The 23,690-nt window shown below is 43.8% G+C and overlaps 2 protein-coding genes across 5 annotated transcripts; one reads left to right on the top strand and one right to left on the bottom strand.

Moving 5' to 3' along the window:
* The first annotated feature begins 219 nt into the window (after positions 1-219).
* LOC105275820 (protein HOS4) lies at positions 220-21,265 on the top strand. Of its 4 annotated transcripts, none has more exons than XM_011332950.3 (11): positions 220-491; positions 2,896-3,007; positions 8,143-8,292; positions 10,348-10,723; positions 11,825-12,259; positions 13,281-13,468; positions 17,540-17,669; positions 19,054-19,194; positions 19,516-19,700; positions 19,818-20,029; positions 20,296-21,265. In XM_011332950.3, the coding sequence occupies exons 2-11, from the start codon at positions 2,936-2,938 to the stop codon at positions 20,417-20,419; spliced, it is 2,013 nt and encodes a 670-aa protein (XP_011331252.1). In that variant the 5' UTR covers positions 220-491; positions 2,896-2,935; the 3' UTR covers positions 20,420-21,265. The 4 variants fall into 4 exon arrangements, with proteins under 4 accessions (XP_011331252.1, XP_011331250.1, XP_011331251.1 ...); XM_011332948.3 differs by lacking the exon at positions 220-491 and adding an exon at positions 2,022-2,170; XM_011332949.3 differs by lacking the exon at positions 220-491 and adding an exon at positions 2,565-2,714.
* LOC105275821 (dnaJ homolog subfamily C member 22) lies at positions 21,261-23,372 on the bottom strand. The gene is made up of 5 exons (XM_011332952.2): positions 23,078-23,372; positions 22,677-22,824; positions 21,899-22,263; positions 21,713-21,820; positions 21,261-21,591 (listed from the first exon to the last, which is right to left on the bottom strand). Exons 1-5 carry the CDS (start codon positions 23,345-23,347, stop codon positions 21,382-21,384), a joined length of 1,101 nt encoding a protein of 366 aa, XP_011331254.1. The 5' UTR covers positions 23,348-23,372; the 3' UTR covers positions 21,261-21,381.
* Positions 23,373-23,690: the final 318 nt, after the last annotated feature.

Below are 23,690 nucleotides of genomic sequence, written 5' to 3'. Positions count from 1 at the left end.
GAGCGATGGCGACGCGAATCGGTGTCGCGGATATTTTTCTTAGTTCGACGCTCACCAACGTTCAAACTCTGGTCACATCTCGCGTCCAGAGGCTTTTTGCTGGTCGTTTTTATTAAATCGCTCCCGATCCGAGAGATCCGCTCGGCGGAAAATAGCATCCGCGTCGGCCGCCGGCTCGCTCGATACCGTATCCTCGCGAGGCCGCGGTGCTGCCCAGGTCATTTCAGCAACGGCCAGATACAATGCGCGATAACAATTCGGAAGTGCCCGACGTGGACTACGTGCGTTGTACGTGTACGTGTTTCCACGGCGCAGTCGATCGTAATAGATCGAGAGCGATCCAGGACGTCGCGGCGACGTTAATAGGTGGACCATCAATCGCGTGAATGTCCCCGAGCAATATTATGTAAATGCTCCTCGCGACACCCGACAATTCTGGTTAACGATGACATTGATGGCTGCTACCGGTGGCTTCTGATCAAGTAATTTGGGTAAGTTAATGCCGGATCACATAGATCGAGAAAGGGATATCTCGTGCATATAAGTATGAGAATCCTTTATATTCTCCTGCTAACAGCGTCTCACAGAATTTATCAAAATCATTTATCAACGAGCCTCTATTGCCGTCACCAATTTTGTGATAAACAACGATTCCTTTTATTTTACAAACGTGAAATAAAGTAAATGGCATCGATAATCGAAAATCGATATCGAAAGCGTGATCATCTCGCACGAGTCAGAATAAAAGTTTTCTTTCTTAATTTAATATCAATGAAGATATCGATCTGCCCTGGGTTTGCTCAGCTGTCGCGCTTATGATTGCGCATGATAACACCGGATAACGTTGGCGTGCATTAAGCGTATGGTGAATCATAATGTAAAACTCGCGACGTATCCATATTCGCGCGAGGTGTTTCAGGGAACCGGAAGGGAAGTTACTTAACTTACGTCGTAGATGAGTTTTTCGTTCAAGGCTGTCGGGCGTCGAAAGCAGCTTGAACGGCCATGACGAGACGCGTGATCTTGAAGAGGTAACCAGACCGATGTCACGCGCGTGTTCAGAGCAAGATTTATTTATGGTGGTCACGAGTGTCGGATTTCAAGTAGCCACGGATGTTTTAATTGATCTGGGATCACCAAGCGGCGAGCACGTGCACCTATCGCGACACGATGACCGCGTGTCGCGACGCGAAAATAGAATACGAACGCGGGAAAGCGGCTAGATGACTGGACGGCGAGGCTCGGAGGAACTTAATTCTGTCTCGCCACACGCGGGTGTGTGATCGTCGCATTGTAATATCTGTGACACTTTATCGGATTTACTCCGACATATTCTGGAATAAAAACAGTATAAAACAATTAAAGTCCCGGTTATGAAGAAGGAACTTAAAAGATAGCACGCGAGGAATACGAGCTCTGTATTCTGAAGTAAAAGATAGATTTATCATCATTAGTGACATCATTCGAGAGAAAAATATTGTAAAAAAATAATGTAACTGCGGCGAGTTATGATCTATGAATTCGATCTCGGCGCTGTAAACACGCGGAGAGTAATCGTCACGCGTTCATCTCGCTGACAATAAGTTGATGTAAGATTTATTTTTCCGCGGAGCTGAAATCCAGCTCGGCTGACTTGTATCGGTTTCAATCTCTGTGCGACCGTCGAGCCGGCGCTTTGTTTCATCGCCAAACGATCTGTCCGTTTTAATCAGCTCCGAATCCGCGCCGCGCGCTTGCGAGCGTGCGAGACAGCCGGAGAGGGTGTTACGAGAGGCGCCATAAATCGCGACGCAATTAGAATTACGCCGCGGGCTTTTTCGGGCATCTAGGAATTCGCGCGGGAGCGAATCCTAATTTTCCATCGGCGAAGCATCGTAACACCTGGTTGAAATTCGCGCCTGCGTGATGATGAAGGCCTCGCTCCAGCCCTCGTGAGTCTTTCGGTGCGAGGGTGCAATTTAAACTTTGGCCCAGTAGCCAATCAACCCCTTGACGAGCATACGATCTGAAGAAGTCGGTCGGTAGCGGAAACAAGTTCGGTTCGATACCGCTCGCGCAAATGGTGCGATCCGCGCCGTTAAGTGCGTCGTCGCAGTGTTTCCGAAGGAAACTCTCGCAGGGATCATATTTCGATCGTGATTCAAGAGTAGAAGGCACCGGCTGCGCTAAGGTAAATTGCGCTAACGTTTTTATCTACTTTGACTGCTCTGATAACTTTGATTATTTCAATGACATTTCAAACGTTGCATTTCCTTTTTGTTCAATCTTATTAAAAGGCCAGTATCTGTACAATTATGTACCAGACAATATGAATCTTGAATATATTTTTTCCAAATCTTGGAACTAGTCAATAGTCGTTGCAAAAATAATGTATTTTTCGTGTGCGTTATTGAAAATCGTAAATTCACGAGGTGACGTATTTCAAGACCCTGCGCGCGGAGGAGCCGCACGAAGAATAGGCAGTTTTGTCTCTCGCTGTCAACCGAGGCACCTAATTACGCGAGACGGATTTAGAACATGCATGGCGCAGCGCCTGGCCCGAGTACAAGATACTCGAAAGAATCACGTTTCAGACCGTGACCCAGAGTGCATCCACGAGATTAACCTGCGCCGATAGATCACACTAGACACACTTCTCTACGGCAAGATTCACCTGAAATTTACAATAGATCGAAATTTCGTCGCAATTTCGACACTCATTGATGAGTGACATGGTACATATCAAGAAGAGCAATATCTTTTCTTAATTTATTCGTACAGCACTTCTCAGTCTATTCTACACTGTTGCATTTTTCAATAATTGCTTTACGAAATGAATATTTGAATGGATCAAACGTTTCTTTGAATTGACACGATGCTAGAGGATCATTAAAAATGCGGCTTATTCTCTTTCAGTGTCCCGGAAGGACTGATCGCAACGTGAGTGACCACGGTCATGGTCTCGAGCGGGACGCTGACGGACTCCAGCTTTTTGGCCACCACACCGTTTCAGATTAAATTTAAACCGGTCAGTGATGTGTCGTCTCTCGAGATACGCGTATGTTTACCGAGGAAAACTTTGAACTCGCGTATTGCACCGCAACGAAACGCGTTGCGCGAGAAAGCATTTCTCTTTTAGCTTGCGATCGCGTCTTGCAAGTGTCAACGACATCGCGACGCACGTGACTCCGAAGCGAGCGTTATTGTTATTCCACATGATATCGCGTGAGACTTATTAACACTTATTAGTAACCCCTGTGAATTGGCACGTAAGGAATCTTGATAAGTCATGTCGCGTCGTAACAGATTGTCTAGAGTTTCCTTCATACACTCGCTATACTCGTGTTGGAATTTGACCATCAAATCTGTGTGCGAATAATACTTGCCGTGTTAGCGATGAAGTCATCAGATAATATTCTCCTCGCAAGGTACGTGCTGACTTAAGAAGATGTAAATGATTGCAAGGAAATGTTCTTTATTATTTCATCGAACAGCAATTTTATTTCATTCGAAAGTAGTTCTCGCAAGTGGAACACGCAATGTGATTTGTATCATTAACGTAAAATTGATATGCTCAAACTGCTTCTGATGAAAACGTGAACAAAAGGAGACGCAGATTGAATGATCATAAGTGTCGTTATTGTAAAACAATAAGCAGACGGACGTAAATGAAATTCGAGTTAAGTCATGAGGACTCTTCTTCCGGGAAATAAATGAAAGTGCCTCGTTAGTTTCCCCGAGGTAGCGCAGCGCCTACGAGTGCAACGTACTCGTTCGTCCGGTAATTAGCAAATTATATTTTTAATTGTGCCCCAGAGCCAGTTCGTGGAAGTCGCGTGCCTGGGCACCGTTCTGAAGGAGCGTCCAGTTCGTTACTGTTCGCCGTGTAGTTCACATGGAGGAAATTTTTTCACGGCAAAACAGGAGCTCGCATGAATGTGAAGTTGCTCCAACGCCGAACTCGTCGGGGGTGGCCGACCTTGGCACGAAAGGCGTCGCTTCTCTTTTCGAGACGAAGCGATTAGGGGCTCGCGTGCTCGGTTCTGCGCGTCTCACCCTCCCGTCGCTTCTATCAGAGCCTCCCTCTCTATCACTTGATGTGCGAGCCTCATCAATTTCTCGATTGCCGTAAAAAAAAATGAGTCTGATCTTCTTATAAATGTCACGTCCAACCGGATGACATTTTACACGGTGCAGCGTCCTATAACTATTTCTCTCTACTTTCTCTGAAAAACGACTGTCTTATCGACAATTTTCTTGTCAGATGTAACACATTTTCTCTGTTGGAGTTATCGATAAATATCTCTTATAACGTTTAAACGTTTTCTCCGCTGTGATAGCTTTTGTATATAATTGTCATTAATTCTCATTCGCTAGGAAGTTGAATCTGTAATTTCGACTTTCGATCGATCTTCGAATTAATTTCTTTCCTTGAAACTTATGAATATGTTCTTTATCTATTACATAAAGAACTTATATAAAACTCATATAACTACGAATATATTAAAGCAACATGGTTACACGTACAAGGATAATTGCAGTTACAAAATTGCAAAATTGCCAAGAAGGAATGTTGATTAATCAATAAGATTAATGAAAGATCGGGATCATATGTGGATGTGTAATATTTGCACAGCGACAGTCTTCCTCTGTCAGAAATGAACTTACGGTACAACCGTATACCGCGGTGAACGTGTTGGTCTCAAGTTCAAATCGATAATACTAAGTATCACGAATGCAGGATACATGCTTCCTCCACCACTTGTCCTTTCATCTTAAACAACCCAGTTAATATTCCGGCGCGCTGATTCGCTTCATGAAACGCTAGCAGATCCAGCGGCGCGGCTAATGACAGGATAAGGTCTGATCGGTGTTCGCGCTTTCAAACAGACATTACGTATGCCGTGGTGGATGGCACGTTCTCATACAGCACGGTCAATCAATGTCAGAAAACACGCACGGCTGGAAAGTCAATCAGACGTAGCTTCCGCCCGGCGCTGATCAGTGACGTTCCCTCGATGGAGTTACTGTGACCGAAACGACGCCAGGCGTTTATAAATCAGCTTGGCGTTACGTACATCGGGGATATTGATATCGATGTTGAATGCGAGTACCGATCCACTGGCGCATCAATCCTGAATATTCCTTATACGAGCAACATTAATTCGTAAGTGCACTCGCGGCGCGTATGAGCGCACCTAGTGCACTCCACCGGTTTGGCTAAATTTCAGAGAAAATATTTAATCCCGCGCGAAAATTAGGCGAAAAACTGCACGTAGCTCATTCACCGCCGAGCGTAATTTAGCTGACTTTGACTCCACGCGAACTCGATGATTAAGATTCATTGTAATATGCTTGTATAAGCATTTCCATAATTTTAATAAAATATTAAATTGTTTACGAATGATAAGTAATGTTTCTTTTATTATTAAACAGTTAGTATCTTGATTTGTGAACACGATTTTATGTTGCGTACGTTCATCCGTGAATACGATTATTTTGCGAGTACATTGTCGCGTGACGCAAAAGAGCGACCGCGCGCATGACGATATACTTTTTATCATAAAAATATCTTGAGAACTACACGTACGATATTTGTGCATAACTGCAGGCTTAAACAACGTGTCCCGTGTTTTTCGCAAGCTCAAACAAAAGTCGCTTCTTAGGCATCGCCGAGAATGCACGGGTAATCCCTGCTGACGTCACACGTTGTTGAAATTTTAGCCTCAAGAGCTGGCGAGATATGACACTCTACGTGTCACCGCGACTAATCTTTCATCGCGATAGCGTTCCGTCGCTTTGATTAATCAGCTGCTCTTATCGGGCCCGCGGCGATTCCGGGGGTTCCCGGGGTAGGGGACAAAATAAGCTCGCGCAAACGAAAACGTTCATCGTCGTGGAAAGTGCCGTGCAAAAATTGTTGCGCGCACGCGACAGAGAGATGTTTTTTTTCCACCCCTCTGTGACAAACGGCGCGATCGTTCTTCCGGCCGTTGATCATCGCGCAGAGGAACGGCCGCGCTTCTCCTTCTCACACGGGATGGATGCACGCGAACGTCGTATATTACAGCATCCAATATTGTTCCATATACGTGCACGTCGCGGCCACCGTCGGAAGCTCTCACAGAGCGACGCAATTGTTGGGATATGAAACGGTCTATTCAGGGGAGCGCAAACACAGCGGAATCGAGCGACGAAAACTCGATAACTGGGGCGATAACTCCGCGCCCATTTACCATAGTCGGGCTCGTGCCAGTTTCGTTCAACTCACGTAAACGAGGCGAAATCTCGAGGCCTCCTGTATGCACCGGTCGCATCCGATTGCCATTGCTCTCCCGCGAGTTCGTCCCGATAAGCTACGCGTGGTTTCTATAACTTGCCGACCGCGTGTCAGCTTCAAAGCGAAATATTTCGTAGCAAAAAACGCGCGCTTACATTTACGACCTTTCAGTAATTTTATACGATCCATACTCCGATAACTGCGTCACATTTTTCAAATTGTTTTCTTTTAGTTTTATATGTTGAGTTGCGTTTGTACAAACTAGGAGTTTAGTAATATGCTTTATGAATCTCTATTTATGGACTATCCAAGTTATTCGGATTAAATTAGACGACAATAGCACATTTTATAAGAGTTCCGTTTGCAGAGCGTGGCTGATGTGCTACCAATTACTGAGCGAAAAAATATCCCCAAATGTGACAACTAATGGGTGAACCAAGTCTGTAACCAGTGTAACCGTTCCTCTTATTGAAATCCACTTACCACCGCCTATTCGCTAACATCAAGTTCGTTTAAAATTACAGGAGAAAGGAAAGATGCAAATGCTCGAGTTTTAAAAACAGGATTCTGCATACAGCTTTCACCGAAATTGTTTTTTCGCGCAGATGTTTTTTTCGTTCGGACAGAACGGCAGCGGATCTCCGAAAACGTCCGGAAAAGATCAATAAGCTGAAACACATTGAAAAATTGCAAATATTGGCGAACGGCCAGATAGCTACACGATGACAGGATTATACCACGAGCTGTAACGGCGCCGAAATAACCGCGTGTGCGCGCGTTCGTGAGACGAAAGCACGATTTTACGCAAATGCCGTGAGGTTCGCTTTACGCCGGATCGCCTTGTCCGCTTTTCGCCACGTATTTCGAGTAATTTCCGTCAGCCGTAAAGTTAACAGTACGCCGGCATGAATACGAAACGGAAAAAAAAGAATAGTTCAGTTCGCAACGTGCCCTGGTCGAAACTGCAGCATTTGTCTGATTAGAAACGAACGAACTACAGAATACAGAGTGAAATTCTTTCCTTTCGTTTCGATGGGGGTTTAAAACAATGTAATTATTGAGATGCGAAATATTTTTATACAGCGTACACAGCATATATAACATATTTTACACTTGCAATATTTATTTCTTGTTATAACGATACAAATGCAAAGTAAAAAGATACGGAGAATGTAATAAAGCATATGTTAAAATTATTTAAGGAACATTACACGTGGTTATGTTAATATAATAAAGAACGATAGTTATCACTATAATAATAAAATGAAGAAAATAAGAAGTTTAACGTGGTTTACTAAAGACTATAAGAAATCGCAACAATTATAATAATTCTTAATCTAGTTTATATTTCTCGTGATGTTCAACACTCGTGTCGATAAGTGGTGAAATTATGAAAAGAAATGTAGGTTGAAGAAGCGACTTGAACGCGCGCGCTTTGGCGGAAATCGCGACAGGTTTGCGTGACAGGGGAGCCGATACGAGTTCGCGGCGATAAAAGTGTCCCTCCGTGTGAGTGCGTTTTAATTTATACAGCCTCTAGTACCATTATATTCCTCGAGCGCGAATATCGATCGAGCAGAATTTGAACCAACAATCCCGAGATTTTCATTCTTCTCATGAAATTTTAATTAATAAGGAGAATCCTTCTCATGAAATTTTACAACTTTGTAACCGTAATCATCCATCTAAACGAACAGAGTATAATAATCCAATGTTACATTCTTTTTTTCTCGTCTCGCATTAATACCGGGTTACCACTTTTCCACTCGCTCGCTCCACTAAATCATGATTCTTACGGGCTAATGCTTTTCCGAGCCCTCCATGGAAACTCCGACTACCAAATCGTTAGTAAATCATGATTATCAAGCGAATACTTTTTCCAGTCTTTTATGGAACCCCGACCTTCGACGATGGTAGGCGGACGCAGGGTGAAACTCGTGGCGAGCAACGAAGCCACCACCACCATGTCCATGGTCACCGGTAGGAGCGACAACGTTGTTGTCTCCACTCTACAGCCGACCACCGCTCAGCAAGTAAGCTCTATATATTATTCTCTCTCTTTCTCTCGTTCGCTCTGCATCTCTTCCTCTCATACTCTCCCCCCTCCCCCCCCCTCTCTCTCTCTCTCTCTCTCTTTGGCGGTGCATTCTCGCTTTCATTACGTCGACGCGTATCATCGACGGGTTGGTCGCGCGACGTCTCGCGGCCTCGAGAGAGAACGAGAGTAGTGGTCTATCTCGCGGGACGCGCGACTCCTCCGCAAAGTGTCGGCGCGCGGTATCGCGACTCCGTCGCATTGAACGCGAAGCCGCCAAGTTGCAGACAATTGCGATTATTATTCCGGAGGAAAAAAGGCAGGAGACAGTCCGCAGCTGTGACAGGCGGACCACGCGCGCGTGGTGGGCGCGTATAATAAGCGAGGCACTTCTGCATCGGCGTCTTCGCGTACCGGCGATTCAAATCGCTCCCGGAGTAAGCCACTGCCGGTCCCGATGAAGCCCGGTTTCAGTGTGGTGCTCGCACGGAAACGTACCTGACTGTGTACATGTAAAGAGAGCAGCGACGTTTAACAGCGTTTTAGTTAAGCATCTCTAATCGCGTTTGTTCAAAAGTGTCTTTTATGGTATAAGAAGTACTTTGTTGAATTTTTGATACCACCGAATGCCTCTGTGTTGATACACCACACGGTATCAGTAGACATTAAGTATACGCGTAAATGTTTCTTATCGATGTGACTTCTCTTCAGAATAAATTACAAAAGTTGAGGTGATCCCGAGAGAGTCATTACGCAATTCCCGAAAGTAACGTATGTCATTTCTTGTTTGTATAATTTATTAATTGTTTCTTTTATTTAGAAAGTAATGTAATATGTACATGTAGTGTACCAAGCGTGTGCTTTAATTAACGATCCAACTTTCGCACACACACACATACACGAGAACGGAGGTTTATAGACGACACTCCATCTCGGACTTTATGGATCGCAACATTTTGTATTGATCATTTCGTGATTCGCGGAACTTTCGGAAGTGCGCCGAAATCGCGCGTAAGTGCGCAACAGATGAACCACACGAAGATGCTCGTGAACATATTAGGGAAACGTGAACGTGGCTCACATCCGCGCGGTAATAACGCGTGTGTGTATGTGCACACACGAGGCACCGACCGACGCGAAGGCTTAACTGACATATAAATAGCGCGTTTAAAGAGAGCCGGCTAGAACTCTCTCGCGTGTACGTCTTGCGAGCCCATCAGGAAGGCGCGAGTCGCTTTCCGAGGAGGATCGCGCGACTGGAGCGGATCTGGCGATTGAAGGCGACGCGTGATCGACGTCAGAGACGGGATTCGCAAGAAAAGAACAGCCCATTTCAGAGTGCGTGTAATTCGTTAATCGCTTTTTCGGTATTCGTGACGTCCTCGGTGGTTAATTCGTAATGTGAAGAATAGAAGCAAGTGTAAAGCAAACCGTAGAATATCTCCGATGACAAGCGTGGTTTGTAGATAGAATGGTGATATTTACAGTGCGGAAAATTTATTATTTTTTTTCATTTAATTGTATTTGCTGATAATAGTGCCTGTTTAATGATCGGAGATAAGTTTTCTCTCTGTACTTGATCAAGATTTTCTTGGTAATGATTAAAATCGAACACAGGACTAAAGTGTGGCTGTATATAAGAGTACATATTAATATCCGACTCATATCATAAATTTAACTTTTATTTTATAAACCATCTTATATATGTATGTACTAGAAGAGATAAAGTATTGATTAAAAATTGGATATGACTAGAAACTAAAATAACTTTTCTACCAAGATCTGATTAAGCGCTGCTTTCCTCACAACTATGAAAGTTTTGTTAAGTACGTGAGATTAAACAAAAGATGTCGAAAATGACAAAAGTATATTTTAATTCCAAACAAAGAAATCTACAAATAAAACATTTGAACAAACAAAAATGCAGCTAAATAGAGCTTGAAATTTAATTCTGGTTAATTAAATGCTAAATTTATTAAATGCAAGCAGATCGCGGATCGATGAATTCGCTTTTCCTTGGAGATTAATTTCCGCCGTTTCGCACGTCCGACAGAAAGTTCGACGGATCCTCGAGGAGCAGCAGGCTAGGTGGCAAGAAAATGGCCCACGCAGACGCGTAAAGTGCACATCGGGCACTGCCTGCGTTAACAACTACAGCATCGTCGCCTCTAGGGGCGAACTCGCTCGAAATAACCGCGTCGCGAGTGAGACGACGACGACGACCAGCGTCGCTACCAAGAAGCGGACGTCGCCGGTCGTCAACGGGAGACTCCACTCCAAAGAGGAGTCTACACGGAGCGGCAACCTCGTCGCAGAGGAGTCGAAGAAGTCTAAGAACGTGCCGAAGGACTCGACAAGATCTAGTCTCTCGAGGGGTATTCAGCGAGGAATAATCAAGTCCGCTTCCGTTCCGAAGGACTTAAAGGAAGGTGCGTTGCATGATTTCGAAACACTGCGAGCAAAGGTTCTGCTTTGCCTGTTATCTTTTTACTTTTTATCGGGATTGTTGCCTTTTTATTTAATTTTGAAAAACTTTAATTAATCCGTGAGTGTTGGTACTTCTCTTTAGTGGTTTATGGATAAACGTGTGTCAATTTATACAATATGTTTCGGTAATAATTCTTTGTAGTTACTTTTTACTAAATCTTGTGTAATCTGCGCATCCAAGTATATTTGGCAGTCTTTCTACTTGATCCGAAGTAGAGAAATTGCCGGGCTGTTCTTAGCTGTGTGCTATTCTAAACACGCGGCATTTTGCCATGCAATTATTTTTGATGGATATGTTAATTTCCCATAGGAAATTAACATATCCATATATGTCTTTTACAACTCTGTAATGACTGTAGAAAGGGTGACGTTCGTGGTATTCTGTTTTTTCCTACCCACTCGTCCCACGGGTTGCTACTGACGAAACAAGAGTACTTGATGGAAATCGCCCAGTTTCTGATTAGAATTGTAAATGAAGCAAAGTTAAGCAGAACCTTTTCATGTTTTCGACACCGCGAACCCATTCTCGAAACGAAACTAAATAAAACACACATCAATCACAAAGTAGAACAAACAGTTAATAAAATAGTTTCATTCGCTGCATGAAACGCTTATAATCGAAACTGTTATCAAATCGAAATCGAGATTAAAGTTATCGAGATTAAATCTCACGATAGACTGCAGCGGAACGTGCGATCTCCGAGGGGACACTTATTTCGACGCGCTTGCGTAATTAAAATTTCTACTTTCGGCAAAAATCCGCGCGACGTAACTCGTTAACTCAGTTTGAAACGAAAGCGAAACACAATTTCATTATCGATCCGCATTCTAATTTGAAATATCGATTCTAACGGCGCGCCAAGTTCCACACGCGATCCGATGGTACGAAAGTTGTGGTGCTCGCGCGAAATGTTCGCGACAATCCACGCCGATATCCGCTCGCTGCTAGATGCATCTATTTAAGCTCGCAACCGGCACGAGGATGCCGCGAGACGTTCCCGGAAAATGACACCGGCTGAATATAGAACCCGTGGTCTATGCAGGTCTTCCAGCGAGGGAGAGAACGCTGCGACGGGTGCCGGAGGAGGGCATCCTGAAGAGGTCTTCCGCCTTCCTCGCGAGCCTGACGTATCATCCCTCCAGCAAACTCGCTGAGAGGAATTCACCGGACGACGAGTCGGCCAAACTCTTCAGGTCGTCGGCCATCAACGGCTACGAGCTCCGTGGTTCCTCGTCCACGAGATACCCCGGTCTGAAGGGATACTTCTCGTTGCTGTCGAACGGCGACGACGCGGAACCGCGCGGCGTGCGACAATCGTCCAGCGTTCAGACGTTGTCCACGAGCTGGAAGAAGAAGGGCGTCAGTGTAAAGAAATCCGTTTCCTTCAGCTCCGATACTAGCTTCGAGGAGAAACGCGCGCCGTACCGGAAACCTGCCGTCCACGAGGCCAAGATCTACCGCAAGGGTGTGCTCCAAGGTGAGTTCGGTGCGGTGGCATTTCACTTTGATTTTTCACGCGCACGAATTCTACTGGTTCCCATATTTAAAGAGAAGCTTCAGTTTTAGGTTTCATCGAGGGATAGTGTATTAGTTATTTGTTATTTAGTTTGGAAAACAGCTTATAGTAAAAGTTTAGCTTAAGTACAGAGTTTTGATAAAGGTTTAATAAATTAAGCACATTTCCTCCTTGTAGATGTACTTGTAAAGTCACTTATATGCTGTTTCTATTAGAATCAGAGAAGAGTTTTACATAATGATGAAATTTGCTTTCTTTCCATTCTTCTTTTGGTTAAACAATTGAACTTTCTGAGAAGTGTTCTGAAACCCACTGTTGCTTTATACATTATAATGCGATGTGAGTGGTACTGATCATTATTATTACGTAAGCAGCGTGAAGACTTGCTAAGATTTTTTACTTGCAAGAAGTTTTTGCGTTGACGCGCGAGTCGGAGTGTTCAATTAGCGCCGGAAAATTGACTTCCACTCATGATTAGTGCACTAACAGATAAGAGCAATGTTTAAATTTTGATAAACATTCATTTCACTTATGTTGGGTCAAAGTAATATCTCGAATCAATGCGGAAGCTTTCAAACCTGATGCTTTAATGAATTGGAACAAATTGCCGTGACAAATTGCGCCTAACAAGCGAATTATGATTTGCATGAAGTAAATTTCCGAGTAATTTAATAATGAAGGAAGCATTGATCTAAAAATATCGGGAACTTCGTCGCTTGCAATTTATAACCGTGAAATTTCGAATAATGTGTCAATTTTAAACCGTCAAGAGATGATAAGGAGTTTTAATAGTACAATAAAATAAAATATAATATATGTATAGCTGTATAATACTTAAAGCTGTATTAAATAATTATAATAATATATATTAGACGAATAATATATACAGAACATATATACTCGCGTAATTAGTAGTGTGATAGCTTTAACGAAAATTATTAGGTAGAAAGTAAAAAGACCATCAAATGTATAAATTTTGCAGACCGCGGGCGTGAAGAGACAATTAAATCAAAAGTGCCTCCTTCGTGGGAAACACCCTCCGGGGGCCCTACGGCCCTCCTGAGGGCCGCCAGAGAGGCGGACGACACGGGTCTCAAGGAAATTGTGGCGCACGCCCGAAAAGTAGGACTGAAAGGCATGGACGTCAACGTGGTCGATAGTAGCGGCAGGGTGAGTGGAAATTTCCTAATTAATCTAATTAGTTTTTAATTATCATCGCATCCACGTAATTTTATGTTACTTTAGTTTATCGTTTCTTTTCTCGTCGCGTAGTGTAAATACGGCGAAATAGTAAAAAACTGCATTTAACTGCGTTAAACTTCATCGTCGAGAAGACTAGTGGAACGGTCCAAGCGCACGAACGATCACGGGAACGTATACAAAAGATCCGTTTACCGAATTAAAAATTATTTGGCTTCAGAGCCCGGACACCCCGTGCTGATGTCGCTAAAATTCCTCGAAAACTGCACCATCGGAGGCGCGAGATAGCCGTTTGCAAAATGGATCACGCTAAACGGATCCGACGGATTGAAAAGCCGGCGGCGGCGATCCGTAATTAACTGCGCGCGATTCGCGATCGATGAAATCGCAATTAAGGCCGGGCGAGTCGCGCGCGACGGCAGGAAACAAATTTCGCCTTCGAATGGGTCTATTTTTAAATCGCCTGGCCGGGACGGCGATGCGCGCGGGTTTTGCTCCTCGAATGATTGGCCCCGCGTCATGCAAAAATGCACGCGACAACGGCGAAAACCGCCTGCAGGTCTCTCGACGATTGCTGACGAGTGGAGTTAACTGACGTGTCGAGATGAACATCACGTGGTTACTCACGTAACGCCGCTCTTTTTATCGGCCGGATGCAATTAAACTGGAAACAGCTCCTATATTAATAACGTCAAAAATTTCATCACTTTATTATGAAGGTTTAAATTCCGAAAGTTAGCGTGATTTATTAGACATATAAATTAATTCAGTATTTTTTTAAACACTAATCAATCTTGATTCTTATTAAAACAATTAAATTTATTGTTTCATTGGCGTTACATGGCGTTTTACATTATATTACGTGGCGTTAAATGTTTAAATGTTATTAACAGCACTTCAAGACTGCGATACTTAAATTTAAATATAAATTAAATTTATATTATATTATAATATAAATATAAATATAAATATAAATTAAATATTTCGTAAAATGGCTATTATAAAGAAACAGCTAAAAAAGGTAAAAGTATCGAATTAATTTGCTCACCTAATGAATGATCTATCATGTTCAAGCTTCTGTCGTAGTTACGACCATCGCGAAACTGGAGCAATGCCATTCTACGACTTTCCGTGTTATCCTTTTTTAAGCTTTTTCCAAAAAACGTTTGTCGAGTGAGGGCCAAAGAGAATCCGTTTTTGTTTCGTGTTTCGCACTGCAGTGCACTTCGATCAGATAATAGAGAATAATTAACGCGATGCCCGGAGAAGTTTGCTAATTGCTGACGAAATACCGTGTAATTAGCCGGTTGTTCCTGGTCGCTTAGTGGCAAGGTGTAGAGTAAGCGGCAGAAAATCGATCCGACAAAACAGATTCGACTACCAGTTCATCCTGGACGAGTCCGGTGATTTTCCGATTCTCTCGCTCGGTTGGTCGAAGCGATTCCGCAAAAATTCCATGCATGCGGTGGTTTCATTAGCGCCTACATGCGACCCCCTCGTGGAAAAGTACCGAATTACTCGACCGTACCCGGCTCTGCCCGTTTCTGCAATAAGCCGGGTGTAAAATCGCGCCCCGAGAGACATAAGATTGCGTTTCGAGGGTGAACATGTAATATGGAAAATGCTTCGGAATACGTTTCCTCTCGATGAATTTCGAATGGCCTGTATCTCGGTTACAATTTCGCGACACGCGCGCGTTTAATTAAGGAGCTATTAAATATCGCACCGAATGCAGAATCTGCAGAACACTTGGCGCTGAATAAGCATAATAAGTTATGAACTTTTTTTTAGCAAAAGGCACATATTATCATTCCATCAAAAAGTATGACGTGTGCTAACTAATATAACTATGTGGAGGAACGTTAGTAAAGCTGCTTTTAGCGCTGGTACCATTCATTTGCTTGAAAAGTTCGAGTGACAGGCAATGCCAACAGCAACTACACGCGACGAGAGATGCGGATGTTCGCGGAATGTCAGCGGACACTGTAATTAGCGTCATCTCGAAAAATCGTACTTCTTCGAGTTTAACATCTCGCATTGATAGCTCGTGTTCATTATGAACTATCTAAAAATATCTATGCTAAAAATTGTTATACATTTTCAATGCAATATTACTTAATTACTACTTAATTTTCTTTCTCGTAACAATATATATATCGAGTTTGATCAATTGACAGAGGTAAAAAAAAGGCAAACGCTTATCCAACGTGCGCTCATCCGAATACACGAATAAAATAGTCAACTTTGGTTCACACAACGATGGGAAAAATCGTGAAGGGTTAACGTCGTTAACGTCGTTAATCGACGTGCCCCTCATCGCGTTCTTATACCCCGAGGATCCGCGCGAAAGCGTGTAATCTCGATCTCGTATGGGAGTTCTCGCGCGTTGACCGCATTCCGCATGCGGCGGAGTCGCGGCGCAATTAAAGCGGAATCGCACACGGCGTCTCCTCTGTCGCGGCTAGAATGCGGTCGACCTTCGACCGCGGCGAACACCGCATTAAGGTCGGGATGAAGGGAGGCGCGTAGGTGTCCCGGGTAATTGTGACGGATAACCCCGAGAGCGACGGCGACGCCGTCGTTCATTTAAGGTCGCGCACGTGGAGCAGGACGGATGCGATCGCGAGTTACAACGGATGTTGGGAAGCTGCGCTCGCGGTTGCGTGCATTGCACAAACCGCGACAGTTGCGTGTCAACCCTGAGACGGCATGGAACAGATGTTCGATTTCCTTAAGCGACACGAGGGCGACGAGAGTGCCGGCGATGATGATTCAGCGAGGCTGCGGATCAAAGAGTCCGCGCGAGGTCGGGCGCGCTCCGCGCGATCATTCTCGCGGAATTATTTGAAGCGCGAATGGCTGAAATAATTGTGGATAGGCGTTTGTAACAAGAGCCTGATAATATGATTCTGTTATAATTCTACCAGATTGTGCATTTCGGTTTTGATCTACTTAGCGACTTGAGCTAATCCCGCGAATCAAGCTCGCTTTAGATGATCCATAATTCGCGCGATGTAATGTGGGATAGAATTCTATCTATAATTCCGCCGTGTAACATAGGAAATATTCGAGGAACCGAAATGCGCGCGGAATATATAACAGAATATACGGCACTATAAAATTATAAATAGAATCTTGTCCTAGATTCTATTGTGGACTTTTTTACAGAGCAGATAAGAGAAGGGAAGCGAGTTTTGAGTAACAGTTAGAAATGATAGAGATGTCTAGGAATTATAAAAATCTTATTGCAGACAAAATGAGACAACGTTTCTTGTATTCTCTATTGTTTAAAATAGGAAAGACCTCACTGTTGACCGATTTACATTTACGATTCTTGCTAGTCGTCGTAGAAACAAATGCGTCTTCTTCGGAACGTTTGTTGGCATAGTCCGCGCTTTAACATCTGTTTGTATACTGGCACACGCTGACGCAAGCAAAGCAATAACGTTGTTGAAACGTCAATAGCCACTTAATAAATTGATTCTTAACGGATAGTCCATTGTGCATCTTGATGTCGGCGAAGGCAGGGAACAATGACGGAAAGGGAACACGTTGCTGCGGGAGAACGTGTCACGTATTTTATACAATGTAATCGAGATTTATGAAAACGTGATTTTCGTTTCAATATATTTATACGTCAATCGAGCATAGCAACCAATGAACAGCATTAAATAATGCCGATTAGAAACTCGAACTGTGTTGCTACGTAAAAAATCCAGCGATTCAAGTGAAAGCGATCACTTTCTCAGCGTACAAATTTGAATCGCTGAAGAATCGCGCAAGTGATTCTTAATTCGAAATTCGATTCAACGCGCGTTCGGTCGTCGATGTCGAGATCGAGCGAATTAAATCTGCGGAATGCGTGCCGTGGAACCGCATGATTTTTCGTGTCACGGTCAAACGCGTGAAGGAGTCATTGGCAATCGAGTGCGGAAAGGCCGAGGAGTGAATAACGTTTCGTTCGGAACGTTCAAGTTTATGTAACAACGAGCATGCTTTCGGCGTGAACTAAACTTGGAATTCATTTATTTGCCATTGCAGACGGCCATAAGCTACATGGCTGGGAACGGCGCGTCGGCGATGCTTGAGCTGGCGCTCTCTTTCGAAGGCGTGGACCCGAACCTGCCCGACAACGAGGGTAACACGCCGCTCCATTTCGCCGCCCAGGCCGGTGAGTGATTGATTACGTTATGAATAATATCGAGTTACGCGCGGCGAATCGGCGGCCTGTGATAGCGCGATACGCATAATGTAGGCAAAGTGCCAATGACGAGTCGAGAATTGATCCGGTTGATCCTGTAATTCCCCGGAATCTCATTTTTGCTATTTCAAGCGTTCGCTTGAATTAACTCGCTATATGCTATCACGGCTGCATGATATCACCGATACTCGCTAAAGCGATATGTATATTAATATTAATAATGTATGTATTGCTCCCCTCGATGAATGATCTTTTCAATTGGAGATATCTATATTTATACTATTATTGAGAAATATTGAGATCGATAGATATTGAGATATTTATATCCTTTGCTTGCCTTTTCTCGTGACTCAGAGCATCATCTTTGGTGCAATCATATTTGGTGCTTCAAAAATAAAATTCTGGCAAAATCCGTGAGAGTAGGCGAAAATGGCTTAGTCACAGAGAAAGCTGCAAGAATAAGTATTGCATCAATCGACGCGCGAGCGAGGAGTAGGCGTCGAAGGTGCGTTCCAGTTTCCTCAGGGATCTTTAAAATTTGTTCACGCGGGAGCAGTCCCGGCTGGTTTAGAGCATAATTCACCTCGCTGTTTACCTCTGCTTCTTTTCCGCCGCGTGATCATATCCTCGTGAAAGGCAGTAAACGGCCACGTGGCTGCAAACGGATCCTATATACATCCGTCGCACAGTCGCATAATATAGACATAAAAATATAACCGAATGAAGTGAACTTCAGACGCTTATTTAAGTTCAAAGTCAAAGCATTTGATGTGTGAACATTATTATAAAGTCGTAATTTGCATTTCTCTTCCCTTTTCACGTTTTATTCATTACTCCATGTCTTCATCCCACTTTTGCACTTGTTTTTTAATATATGTAATGGAAGGGAAATATATTAATTTAATAGAAAATTTGCAAAAGGCTAATATGGATAACGAAGCGATTCATGAAAAGCAGGCATTAATCACGTAAATTCTTGTTCGTTTGACTTCCATCGGCTGTAAGAAAGAGCTGTAATATTTTTGTACAAATATTAATAACATGGAGATATAACAACGCGTCGTTAAAAATAACTGTAAACGCCGTTAAGAAATGATAGGATTCGCATCTAATGCCAAATCAGCCGGCAGCTTTCGCGCCGGCACGGAGATCCCGTCACGTCACGGACGCCGAAAATAGCGGGAACGTCGAAGCACTTCGCGTAACATACGCACAGCATCGGGTCGATTACGTCGAAAAACGTTCCGAGCGAAAATATCGCGAGTTATGAAATATACGAGCTCGTGCGAGAGCGCACGAGCACATCGATGATGCCAGTACATGTTCCTTGTTACGTTACGTGTTACGCGGACAGGACAGACCGAATGCCTCAACATCCTCCTGCAGAGATGTCCGGACATCGAGGTGGACGCGAGAAATACCTTGGGTTTCACCCCGCTCATGAAAGCCGCCCTTCAAGGTAGAACCAAGTGTGCGAAAATTCTGCTCTTCGCGGGTGAGTTCAAGCAAGCGATTAAGTATGTCTTGCTTAATACTAGACGACTAATTCTAATTTATGAAGTAATAACTTGTGAAATAATAATTAAAGTGTTAAATTTGATGATACCGTTTCAATGATCAATGTTGCACAAAATATGATTACATTATATTGCATGGTTGTAGATTTCTTGCTAATCTTTTATTATTTGTAATTTCTCAATTTTTATTTATATTATACAATATAAATAAAGTTATATATTACAATCATATATTACCCGGGTACACAAGGCTAATTTATAATAATTTATTTATCTAAAAATCTCCTGTGTCTTTATAGGTGCAAATCCTACGCTACGTGATCACGGTAGAGGCTTGAGGGCCGAACAATGGGCGAGGTTTTGTGGCAGGTACATGTGCGCCGAAGTGATCGAGAGATTCGCGAGGCATCGTTTGTTGGAGAGAACGACATCCTGTCGTTGGGGCAGCGAGCCCGAACTGGCCGCGAAAGTTTTACAGGGAAAGGTATATCGAGTCTCCTAATCGGATCTTCCTCGCACGCAGCATATTAATAATATGCAAAATAATACACAAAATGCCGATCTTATGCATATAAATCAGATAATTATGTGTATTCTTTAGGTGACGCCTATACCTACTGCCCCTCTGCCGCAACCATCAGGATTGAAGTCGAAAATAAGGAAAGTCTTCCGCACCACCTCCAGCCCCGACCGAACCTTCTCGCTTGTGTCGCAGCTCACCAGCGCGGCTCTTTGTGCGAGCAGTCCAGCCTTGCCGAAGCCGTCACCCGTCGTGAAAAGCCTTCTGCGGCCACTGAGCGTACCCCAGTTAAGGTAAATTAATTAGAAAACGGAATTACATAGAAGTATTTTTAATTAATATCTAGAAATTACAGCGATCCTCTGCTGAAATTTCTAGACATAATTAAAAATTAGTTAATTAATTAAAAATGGTAGACAATATCTTTTAAGACATATCGAAGAGCGTAAAAATTATCTTCGTTAAACTGATTATGTGGGTCAATAATTTCGCTGTGATCAAGTAAAGAGCGAATGCTGGATTTCTAAAACAAATATTCCTGCACTATTTTTCCTTTCAGAGTAACACTAGTCTCGCCGCAGGATTTCCTGGAGAAGACCTCGGAGAAGTACGGGACGAATTTTACGGATAAGATCGAGAATTCCATCCCGAAACCGCCGCGCTCGAAGAAGAAGAGCAAGTAGTCTAGCGTAATGCTTCCGCGGCCGCGTTTAGTCGTCCGCTTCGCGTTAAACAATCGTGAAGGAAGATTATGCAAGTCTGCTTGACGTAAGGCAGCGCAGACAAGACAAGAGAGTGCTTGTGATCCGTTCGAGATCATATTTACGTGTTATCCGATTCCACTGTTGCCTGTAACCGATCGATCGATCGGAATCGTCCGGAGTCGCCGAATCCTTCGAGTAGAGTAGGTTTTCCGTTTTTACCTCGCCAAGAAATATTAACGATGCATTTCTCTCGGCGGATATGCACGAAGATCAAAGAAAAAAGACCTTCGATAGCTCGACCGCTCCCGATAAATCACAATTTAGCCAGCTGACGGTGGCTCGAAGTGCCGTCACGTTTACTCGAAATTGTTTTCGCGGTGTAAATCGCCGTCACGGACGAATACATAAACGTTCGGGACGGTTCGGTCAAATCTTATTTTTAGTTCGAGCTTGTGTGATGGATCGCGGCGGAGCGGAATCGAGAGAAGTCGCGCCGAGGGTCGCGTATCGGGCGATCGTGATAGTGGATAATTTTCCACCGGAGGAATTCTTCATCCCCGCCGCATCACACCGGTAAATGGAATTTCAATTTTCCCCGGAAATCGCAAATGTATAATTTAAAGTATGAGCCCGAAAGCGGAATTTTACCGGTTTGAAGGATCGAAGACGATTGAGCGAGGGAGGGAGCAAGAAAAGAGGGAGAACCGCCGCATCGCGGGTCTCCCTCTGACTTATATTACGCGTTTTACGTACGAGATTTTATATCAATGCAGTTATCGTCAGAGATGGTTGTTTAAATAAATGTCTTATTAATCAACTGTTTCATTCTGTGATTGGACTAATTATTGATTATTTCATCCGAATACTGTCATCGCAGATGCGAATTATGAGAGATCGAGGATGCTGCCGTGCTCTCACTGATTCTTGAGTCAATGGCACGCTCACGCATCGGACCGGCGATTCCGTCGTTGCCTGCGATTCTTCGCCTGAGACAAGATTTCGTACGCCTGCTGGATCTCCATGAATGTTTCCTGAGCCTTGCGCCTCTCCTCCTCCGACCCCTTGACTTTGTCAGGATGATTATCCCTGGACAGAGTCCTCCATCGCGCCGTGACTTCGGTCTGTGAAGCAGTTTGCGAGAGACCCAGGACCTGCAAAATGATGAGTAAAAGTAAAGTTAGTTAAATAATATATATTTTTTCTGAACTTTTTAACCAAATTAAGTTGATATGAAGATCCAATGAAACTTTGCGAATGAAAAAATGCGCCAACCTTGTAAGCGTTTATTTCGCCTCGAGGATCCGTAAGGTCCACCAGTTGTGCCCACGTTGCCCAGAAACCTTGATGCTTAGCCTGGTTCCACGTGGCTTCCAGACTCGCCTGACGCGCAACAGACATTTGCATACAAATCAGTCTGAACTTTACGCTTCAAGAAGTTAACGCCATCCAAGGGCCTACCTTGAGATCCGTCCATATGGGCGAGGTGAGGAAATGCTGTATCGCTTCCGAAAGTTTGATCTCTTCGCCTTCGCTGTCCGTGATGACCGCGTTGAAGTACAGGTAATTGCCGATCACGGCGAGAAAGAGCATTATCGCTAAGCCTAAGCACGTCGCCCGGCGAACGAGGCTTTTCTTCTTTTTTGGTTTCAATCGCCACTGCTTGCTGAAGGTGTCGAAGCACAGGCTTGAGACGATCACCATGAGGAAGAGCCACATGGAGTCGTCGGCGATGTAATATAAAGTGGGGTACAAAAGATAAGCGCTGATAAGTGCTATCCATATTGAACCTTGTTCCCTGCCGATGTTCCCGACCGTCCATACACCTTTCAAAATGATTGGTTTTCAAAATACTTCAAAAAATGGATTCAAAATATCGAGTGAAGACTATTAAAATTTCCGTGCTTCTAAAATTTCTTTTCTCTAGTTATTCATGTTACTTTATCGTGACAATAATATTTTAATTACGAAAATCTTATTTCCATATTAAAAAGTGTTAAAACTTCATGAAAATTGAAGAACGGGAAGAGAATATGGGACAAGGAAAATTTTTTATATTTGCTTCTTTTGTATCTTTCATTTGTCACGAGTGCATATTTCCGCGACTGCATCGCGTAACGTGACCTTAAAGCACTATCATTCGAGGGAACGTAATTTGCAACAAATGAATGATAAGAAAACGAGCGACGCGACGTGTCGTTACGATTATTAACGAGGTTTCTAAGCTTTTGATTCTTACCTAGTGCAATCACGGCTGGTATTAGGAGTATCATATGCCTGAAATTAATACCGTACACCTCATCCTGCGGGATCGCGCTGTTGAATAATTCGGCCCATAGGTAGGCAACGGCGGTTTCCGCCGCGAAGCGCACCGTGGAGAACGGCGGCTGCAAATAAACAGTCCGATTTCGTCATTTATAAAGCAGAGTCGGTCTTCAATTTCCTCTCGCCATGTATTTGTCATTAATTTAATTAAATCCGCGAATCGAATGCATTAAGCAGCGTCATCGGTTCTTTGAATACATGGTGAAATTTAATAACGATGATAGCAAGTATTAATAGAGACCATGATGTCTTCAAGAACGTTCACCATTTATCAGCAACGATGATTTTAAATGCGCGCGTCGAATGTATATTTACCTTTCGATTGGTCTTGACTTTATGCTTAAAATCCTTAATAAAAGCCGGATCGTCGTTCGCGTCGGCCACGTACGCAGGTATCCTGTAGATATCCCTGAGCCAGCCTAGGCCCATGTAGCCACCGAACGTGCTGATGTACACGAAGGCCTGGTCATCTCTGCCAAGGTACACGTGATGCGCTCCGAAGAGTCCGCCGAACAACCATAACAAGTACGCCCAGAATTTCGATTTTCTCCTCTCATTTTCGCTCTCCTTCCTTGCTTTCTCCATATTATCTTCCGATCGGCAGGTCACGAATTGTTCATTTTGTTCCACCGTCGATCGTTGATCGCACGGACGAGTGTGACGGAATGCGCTGATGTCACCTGTTGCTCTTACAGGTAAGCACGAAATTGGAAGACCAGAAGCACGTAGTCACTTGCGGAGTGTCGTCGTTATTTACTCATTTTAGCAGACTAAGTTGTTCGCACGTAGTGAGCCTTTTGTTTTCTTCAACTCGAGCACACTCGTCGGTTGCGTCTTATGGAATGACGGTCGTGGTTCCACTGTACCGGTTCCATGGTTCAACGCTCCGCCAACTCGGAGCATAACGGTACCGGTTCAGGAGCGTAAC

This window comes from Ooceraea biroi, chromosome 11 (assembly GCF_003672135.1).
Source record: "Ooceraea biroi isolate clonal line C1 chromosome 11, Obir_v5.4, whole genome shotgun sequence".
Taxonomy (NCBI): Eukaryota; Metazoa; Arthropoda; class Insecta; order Hymenoptera; family Formicidae; genus Ooceraea; species Ooceraea biroi.
The sequence above is the reverse complement of the archived record's forward strand: the minus strand, read 5'-3'. Positions and strand labels throughout refer to the sequence as shown.